Genomic DNA, 9353 nt, shown 5'->3' with positions numbered 1-9353 from the left:
TTGTTCTATAATTTATTTGTAATTTTGGTGTGATCCTGGGATACATTAGGAATAGTATTTACCTGATCCACCATCTTGGACCCTCTTCCGTTTCATATTCTTGAGCTGCTGCTGGTTCTCACAAATTTTTAATGGTTCTCAATGCTTTCCTTTTTCCTTTTTTTAAAGATTTTTTTAAAAATTAGTTTATTGGGGAATATTGGGTTTCTCCAGGGCCCATCAGCTCCAACAGCTGTCCTTCAATCTAGTTGTGGAGGGCGCAGCTCAGCTCCAAGTCCAGTCCACGTTTTCAATCTTTAGTTGCAGGAGGCGCAGTCCACATTCCCATGAGGGAAGTGAACTGGCAACCTTCTTGTTGAGAGCTTGCACTCTACCCAACTGAGCCAACCTGCTGCTTCTCCGGAAGCTCAGCGGCAGCTCGTTGTCTTCAGTCTAGCTGTGGAGGGTGCAGAGCATTGGCCCATGTGGGAATCGAACCGTCAACCCTGCTGTTCAGAGCTTGCGCTCTAACCAACTGAGCCATCAGGCGGCCCCTCAATGCTTTCTTTGTTGAGCAAAAGAGCATCATGAGACTGGTGCGGTCTCCTAGTAGAATCAAAACTTAAAAGCATGTAAACACCTGCACAATAAGCTCCTGGATTCTCTACCAGCTTGTGTGGTATACACACGGGGGCCGTGTTGGTGCTGCAGCTACCTCTATTTACTGCACTTCTGTGCCTGGCTGAACAGGGGTGCCTTGACCTCAGCAGAGGGCATGGCAGGTGGGGAGGGTCCAGGCGTGGCCATGTACAAACTGCTCATGTCCGGGCTGCTCCTGCAGCCCCCAAATATCAGCTGCCTCTCAGTGAAACTACACTGAGATCCCCTGCATAAGCTCATGGTCACCATAGCACGACCCTATCTCCCCTCATTCTCTCCCCCAGGTGACCACATGTGTGTCAGGCAGCTACAGTCCAGAGCCTGGGCAGGTCCTGTGCATGGAGGGCTAGCAGCTCAGAGCAGCGGCAGCTTATTCACCCCCAGCTCTGCTTTGCCAGCCCCACTTCTCCATTCTCCAATACAACATGTTAATAACTTCTAGATATTAAACAGTGCATGACTATAGAGATTTTCGGTCAAGGTGAAAGTAGAGAACTACCTAGAAGTTATCACATTAAATATAATAATATAACAAAATGAACAAAAGGTAAAATTATGCATATATATATATATATATATATATATATATATATATATATACCAGCTGGCCTAATGGGTAGGTCAATGCCAAATCTATATTGTGAGGTATGGATGACACCTAAAGTCTCCTATTATAGCTTGCTGTCAACATTTTTAAATTTTGAATTTATACAATCACTAAACTCCCTTTTGCTCCATGGTTGTTGTGTGTTTTTTTTTTATTTCATTTAATTTTTTTTTTTTTTTTTTTTTTTTTTTTTTTTTTTGCTAATGTAATTTTTCCTGCATGTTATTTAAATATTGTTCTTACCTTCAGTTTTGGAAGAAAAATTATCTGATCGAGTTTCATTCATTTTTGCTAGCTGTCTCATTCTTTGTTATAAATAACCACTTGGGGTTCCACAAGTGTTTATGATTTTCGTGAAGCTAGTGCTCTCAACCTTAGAACAATTCTAAAGTTAAGCAGGAAATAATGCAAGCAATGATACTAAAAATAGAAAGGAATTCTTAACCTTAGCTACCTCAACTATAATTGTTTTAAAATATCTGTATTAAAACAAGTATAAAAATGAATACAGTTTAGTAATCATATTAAGAAAGCAAACAATCTAAAAAATAGTTATATTATCAGAATTAGTTAGATTTAGAGTGAAGATATATCTTTCAATAAGGAAAGAATTGACAATCAGTATAACATTCTAGGAAATTTGGCACTCTAACAGGAAGCAATTTAGATTATCATCTCACACCATAGATTTTTAAAACTGCCAATGGAATAGCGAATTTAATATAAAAATGGATTAATAAGAAAGGGGTCTCAATATGTATAAAATCAAAAGAGGAATATGACTAGGAAGAGGCTTGCTCCTACATCCTAAGGAGCGCTTGGAGAAATGCACAAGGAACTGTCCAGCTCTTTGTATGCAGGTGAAATTAAAAGCAAGTGTCCATCAAAAGAATATGGCTATAATTTATGGAAAGTATTTATGTCGATCATTAGAAGTTGTAAAATTATAAATAATGTAAACGGCCAACAAAAAAAACTGGAATAAATGAAGTAACAGAAAGCAGAAAATGAATCTTGACTGTAAAATTTGTTGGAAAAAAGGACTACAATTAGCAAGCAAATGGGTTACCACTGAAATTAGCTACAAAGTGATATTAATTAGAACAATGATAAATTATTTTTTAGCCGAATAAGCAATGTATTAAATCAAATACCTAAGAAGGCAATAATTTAAGTCAAATAAGTCAAACATTGAAAACGTTCTTATGTTTTGTGCCAATTCATCTATTCTTTGAAAATTACTCTCAGAAAACATGAACGAAAATGTGCACGGGCACGTTAACCCACATTCTCCTCCAGGTACCACCTACTGCACTCCTCCACTTCGCAAACAAGCTTAGGAAGCTAATTTTCTATACACAGTATCTCTAATTCTGGTTCTTGTGTTTCCTTGTCAACCTACTCCCACCTGGTTTCTGTCCCATTAATTCTACGAAAGCAGATCATCCTGAGGTCACCAACGGTGTCTGTTTTCAGGTCTACCGGGATAGTTCTTCTGCACCTGCCCTCCAAGTACCACTCAGTCTTTTAAACACACTCCTTCCCTTTAGTAGCGTGTCCCCCCACTATTCCCTATTTATCCTTCTAGCTTCACTGCCCCTCTACCTCACTGTCCTTTGCAGACTCTCTTCTGCCCAACCCTTAAATGCTGCGGGTCTGCAAGACTAGGTTTAGGTCATCGTCTCATTGTCCACTCGATAAGTGACCGCATGCATTCAGATGCCCTCATTACCAGATACGCAGTAAGGAATCCCAAATTAATACCTCCCCATGGCATTTCTAGACCCATATTCCCAACTAACAATCAGACTTCTGCATGTAAATGTCTCCCAGGCACCTTAGAAAGGGCATCTGTATTATTTGTCCTTTCCAGACTCATGATTGTCCTTTCCTTCTCTCTGCGGTGTTTAATATAATTGAAATAAAAGAATCATTAGTACCGGTGTTATGTCTCCTTTTCTGTAAGACAAAGTTACACCACAACAGGAACTGGATTTACTTTGCTCGCCTGTATTTCTTGACTGCAATTACACAATATATCATTAAGAGACTCAACTTATACATGTAATCTGAATGCAGTGAATGAGCAAATAAATTTTACTACTCATTCCTCAATATCTTTTACAAAACCAGGGTTTGGATTTTGAATTCATAATAAATAAATTCAAGAAGTTTTCTTTGATGAGAATTTAATAAATAAAACAAATTGCAAAGTTAATAACATAGAAAAGTAAACGTGCCTTTTAAATTATAATACAATGTAAACATGTATATGTAATTACATGTGATTTTAAATATAAATATCATAGATACTAGAAGAACTGGAATAAATAAATACACAGACATAACGCAGTCACCTCTTAGGGACCGATGACACTAGAGCTGAATTTTTTAACATATTGTTGCTTAATGCTCTGACAAAAGAACTGCTGAATTAAATACAATCAATTCTGTGACTGAAGCAGAAAGAAGAGCCCTTTGAAATGACCAAACACATGTGCAAGGATGATGTGGCACAGTCATCGGTGAGAATCAGTTCAAGGTGAGCCCAGGTCTCCATCCTTCTTTCTTAACCCTTCTTGCAAGCTTGTTGATGAAGAGAATGAACTCATGATTTCCTCTCTGACAACCTCCCAGGCACAGTCACTGTATTTCTTCTGTTTCAGGTAGAGACGAATGCCCAAGAAGTACCTCTTCACGGCCAGTGTAGGGTCCTTCCCAGCGGCAGATTCTGCCTGTCCCACGTCCTGCACCAAACAGGGTTCCAGGTCTTCCAGCTGCCGATGGAGTCCAGTGAGGAGCTGGTGCAGCAGGGTCGTGTTCCAGGCAGCAGAGGACTGCTCTGTGAAGAAGACTCTGGAGGTCTGCACGAGCATCTCGTAAAGAACAGAGATGGCCTGAGTCCTCTGGACCTGGCTGCCATTCACCGCCTGCTGGGGGAATCTGAAGTCTTTTCTGTCATCCAGGCACAGGGAAAGGGAGATTCTCCGCATTTGATCCAGGAGCACGACGTTCTCATTGCTGACCAGATCATGGTTCAGAGTCAGGTTGCAGCCCAGAGACCCACCGTGGCCATGGCTCAATACCACCAGGGCCGAAAGGAGAGAGAGCATGAGGGCCATGGAGAAACGTGGGTGCTGCTGGCCTGGCTCAGCTGAGCGTCGGATGAACCTTGGCCTCTAGGTCCTCTGATGACAATCTTTCGGAGCATGGCCATTATATAGGGAACACAATCATTTTCATTTTCTAAACATTTCACCACACTTTCACTTCCTTTATTTTGTTTTCATTCATGTCTTCTCCATTTACTCTAAGAAAATATCAGTCTACACTATTAATTTTGTCATAGAAGTTGAAGTTTCCCGGTACAATCCAAATGTGCCCATGGAAATGGATACTGATCAATCAATTGAGAAACGTCTTGTCCAGAAGTCAGAACTGTGAGTAGCTATGCAAATGCACAAACATATGCACATATCATGTACATTTTTCATACATAAATATTGTCCTTCTCCTCATTAGAAACAAAATTTGGCCTTGAATCTGGGCAACATTTTTACCTCCTTACTTTATTTGCAGAGGGAGACAGGCTCCCTCAGCCCCGTGGCTTTGTGTATTTTGTTAGGTACTTACCACACTGTGTATAGGAAATAAGCTCTTCAGCACCCAGTACTGGGATTGGTTACTATTTTCTTCACAACCCAGGCTGGTGATCATTAGTGAGTAAGTTTCTGGGATGTTTCTCTTCCTGCTAGAACACATTCATGCAGGTCCATGTGGTTACGCTTCACTGGGGCCACAAGGTCACGACTAACAGAGCCATTGCCCTTTCTTTCTACCATTTTGTAACAGGTCCATAGGGCTCCTCAGGTCGTGCCAATACTTGCAGCACGAATCCTGGTTCTTCCTGGTGCATGTAGGTTGGCGATTCTAACACCAAGATAATTTTCTTTTCCCAGGAGCACCTCACTCACAAGGGAGGTATCACCTCTAGAAACTCTTTCCCTCTGAAGTGACAGAGAGTCCCCAACCCAAAATCTCCTGACTCACTCCCTGAGTGCAGGCTAAACATATCCTGAGGCGGTTAGGATTCCCCTGCTGTGGAGAGATTGTGTCTTTGTTGGCAAATAACGAATTTTCTAGGATCCCGGCCCTTCCCGCTCTATGTGCTGAGGACACTCGTTCTCACTGGTGACCTCCTGACCCATGGCCCCTGGTATCAGGAGTGAAACCAGTCCTCAGTGCTGATTCCAAAGTTTATTTTTTCTAAGTAAAGTGGAGGAAATAGTTATCCAATTGTAGTCATTTCACCTTTAGTAGGCAAATAATCTTTATTTTTCCAGGATGTCTTTTATTGTTCGATTCTGTTACTTGAATTATTAGACAATCGTTATGCTCAAAATCTGTGAGCTGGGAACACGAGATCAAATGATGGCGTCTCTCAGCAGAAAATAACGGAACAGAAATTAGTGAACTTCAGTTGTTCATTCAGTCCGCATATTTCTATTGGGCGTCTCTCTTCATCCTTCGCTGTCTCATGTTAGGAGGGCATGAGGCCCGGGCTATTATGTCAGGGAGACATAGCCTTCTTTCCTTTACTTATGCGAGCTATTTCATTTTAAATTTAAAAAACAACAGTAACAAGAATCTGAATATCTTATTTTTTTGCAGAGCAGTGTACCAGGCATGGTCTGTCTCGCTCCTATGGCATAATTTCGGTTTCTTTCTGCGGTTAATGCAAACAAAGGAAAGTAAAAGGAGGGCAAAGGGGCTTCACTGTGTTTCCCCATAATTTTCGAGACTTCAGATTTTTTTGTTTCTAATTTCAACGTTCCTAGAAAGCAAAACTTGACAGTTGTGTGTGAACAAAAATAAAACATACGTAATTCAGAATGTCACGAAAGTGCAAGAAAGGAAGTGTCTCTTTGGGTGACAAAATGACAAAGTGTAAGTTAGCAAAAATTCAGTGTAGCCAAGTTGGGACCTATAGCAGCGGAAGGAGGGAAGCCAGTGTTGAATGACACAGAATCAGGACACGACTGCTTCTGCCAGAGGCTCACAGAACGGTACCTTCCGGGTCAATGACCAGCATTCGTGTTGCAAGACCAGCCACTTCATTTTTCTTTCATTGAATCCACATGTGATGAGCTCTGAGGAGAGAAAGGAGGAATCACACCAACCAATTCTCAAGAGACTGACCCCCTGAACCCCAGCTGCCAGAACACTAACCCTCTCTGGCAGGATTGTGAATATGAGCCCTAGCCTGAGTACTCTATCCACTTAAGAAATGCACTCAGGCAATTAAAAGTTTGCCTTGAGAAATCGAGAATTAAGAGAGGGAATTAAGAAAAGATTCTGCTCCTAATCTGCATAATAACAGTGGTATTTTAAATATTAACACCAAAATTTATTGCACACTAACTATGTACCAGTCCCTGTTCTAAACTCTTTGAGATTATTAACTCAATCTTCTCAACCCAATTTGGATTACACTTGTCGTGCAGGATGTCCTACGTGGGGAGGCCTGCAGGGTTTCTGCTCCTGCTCCCCACATAAGAACGCAGGACATGGTGAGGCTAAAAAGGAACACCCACGGAGACATAGGTAGGGGAGTCATACCACTATACTCTCGCTGGCAGCTGGGTTGTAGACACAGGAAGCAGGAGCCACACAATTCTCAACCCTCACTGCGCCGCTTGCAGGCTCAGCCACCATCATCTTGCTAGCCCCATTTTTTTTTGCTAGCGTAGCCACAGCAGTTATATTAGTGGCCAATGGCTCACTGGTTACAGCTGACGGCCAACTAGCCACAGCTGATGGCCATCCAATCACAGTTGATGGCCATTTACTACCTGAGCCAGCACCTGTCTATGTGAGGCAGAGAGCCTGGAAACTACTTTCTGGGGCTCTGTCCCCACAACACTCATTTATGAATCTGTTTGGAGAGAAATATAAATTTGGAGGGGTTTATTTTTCTCAAAGTACCAAAGATTCAAGGTCAAAACCTCAAGGAGATTTGAAATAATGAGTTGTGTAGCAGGGCCTGTAAAAAGAAGTGAAGGACTGAAATGGGCATGAAATGTATGAACCATGGAGAGGCAAAGCCATGAAGTCACAAGAGCAGGGAAGGTGAAGTGATGAAGTATTTCCAGCTCCACTTCAAATGCCAAAGAATTGGTGTCTATTGTTTTGTGTGTCAACAGGGTTGTGGTTTGTATGAGTCTCTGAGCTGTCTGACTTCTAAGGAAAAGTAGACAAAATTCCTTTTAAGCAGTTGTAAGGGGGTAGATTTTTCTGTCAACTGAAACAGAAGTTTGCAGCTGGCACTAGAGTAACGCACTTCCTTTCCGATGCTCAGCAGGCTGCTGTGCCATCAGAGCTGAGGGTGCTGGGGACACTGCTATTGGCCATGTCTCCGTGGGAGAAATCTGTGCTCTTCTCCCCTCTGAATACGAATGACCTGGAGAAACAGCTGACTCAGTGCCGTCCATTCCATTGGATTGTTCCTCCTGCTGAGGACCTGCTTGCTGCTGTCCACCCTTCAAACGTCTCTGTTCTCCTTCCACGTGCTGGAGCTGCTGCTGATTTTCAACTCCTTCACGTTTCTACAGGTGCACTGTGGTTTGGGGAGCAAACGTGAGTCCCGCGCCTGGTGCAGCGCCCTCGTGGTGGAATCAGAGGTGGAACTGCCTACCAGAGACCCGAATGCTTGCCTAGATTCTTTCCCCAGTCGTAGGTGTAGACGGGTGGCCGAGCTCCGTGTCTTTACTGCGTTTCTGCGAACGACTGGCCGGACAACAGGGGGACCTGGACCTCTCCCTGCACGTGGGAACCAGCTGGCAGGGACGGTGGAGGCGGGGCCGTGTTCACAATCTCGCTTGGGAGGCTGAAACACCTCCAGGGCTGGGGCTGCACGGTGATCCCTCACACCCCATCCGTGGCACTGGGCGTCCCTTCTCATGCCTGGGGGTGTAAAGACCCGCTCAGCTTCTCGACCCTTACCAGCGTGCGGGCTGCGCAGCGCTCACTCCCCCTTCCCCAGCCCTCCAGCCCTGCGGCTTGGTTCTCCAACACTTTGGAATATTTAGTAAGTCTGGGGTGTGAAACAGGACAGGGCTAACAGATTTTCAGGGCACGGTGTCAGTATGAAACCAAATCGTCACCTTTTACACCTCAATAGCCCAATGGAAAAACAACAAAAAAAGTTGCAGTAACAAACAAACGGAAACAGCAACCAAGAGTGGAAGGAATCCTAAGTACAAACATTTGAAAGGTGTACGGCAATCACAAAGTCAGAGCCAGGTGAATCCAAAAAAATGTCCTTGTAGGCCTGCTTCTACAGGGTCCCCAACCAGAGGTGGAGGAATAAAGAAAAGCACGGACAAACATCGTTTAACATGGAAACTAGATCCCTTTAACCCATCAATTGGAGAGGAGCAATCTAGAGATTGAGTGTGTAAACTGAAGCAAAGATTTGAGAGACCCCTGATACCTGAGAAATTAATTTCCACTTCCCGATCAACTAGTTCATTTACAATTTTGGATAACCTTCATACCTCTCAATTCTACCCAAATGGGTACTTGGCAGGCTGTTATTTGTCAACCACTGTATTCTCTGACATTTCCTTATTTAAGTTGTCTTCTCTCTTACCACTGAGTCACAGTGGAAGGGAAGCAAGTGGAGTCATTACTCAAAGTAAGAATGAGAATTTTTTCCAGATTATATTATGCAGCTGGGGCATTCTCCCTCTGTAAGATACAACAGCTGAGGAAGTGGGCTTAGTCAAATATTGGGGTGGGACCTTTCCAGGACAGAGCCTCTTTGTAGCTCTGAAGAAGTAGGTGAGGATCAGACTCTTTCGCATGGAACAGAAAGAAGCCTGCTGTCTGCGGACTTTGGTGATTGTCGTTGTCCCTCTTGGCCAATAGGTGGCGCTCCTCCTCCTTAAATGCTTTAATCATCCCCAGGGTAAAATCCACCGGACTTTCTAGTTCCTTTGGGCTACAGCTACGATTACATCATGGTAGAAGCGACAAGCCGCAGTTCCAAAAATATTCATCCGAAGGAGAAAAATAGTCCGTGATGTAGGAGTTGTTTCTGAAACAC

General features: G+C 43.1%; 1 protein-coding gene across 1 annotated transcript; it reads right to left on the bottom strand.

Annotated features, from left to right (window-relative positions):
- Positions 1–3445: 3445 nt before the first annotated feature.
- LOC109457438 (interferon omega-2-like) lies at positions 3446–4368 on the bottom strand. The gene has a single exon (XM_019750351.3). The coding sequence runs from the start codon at positions 4366–4368 to the stop codon at positions 3784–3786; it is 585 nt and encodes a 194-aa protein (XP_019605910.3). The 3' UTR covers positions 3446–3783.
- Positions 4369–9353: the final 4985 nt, after the last annotated feature.

This window comes from Rhinolophus sinicus, chromosome 16, assembly GCF_057876585.1.
Source record: "Rhinolophus sinicus isolate RSI-liver-muscle chromosome 16, RSI-T2T, whole genome shotgun sequence".
Lineage (NCBI taxonomy): Eukaryota > Metazoa > Chordata > Mammalia > Chiroptera > Rhinolophidae > Rhinolophus > Rhinolophus sinicus.
This window is presented reverse-complemented; position numbering and strand designations above follow the sequence as displayed.

Coding starts and splice junctions, on each gene's coding strand:
- LOC109457438 (XM_019750351.3), bottom strand. CDS start 4,368: ATGGCCCTCATGCTCTCTCTCCTTTCGGCCCTGGTGGTATTGAGCCAT.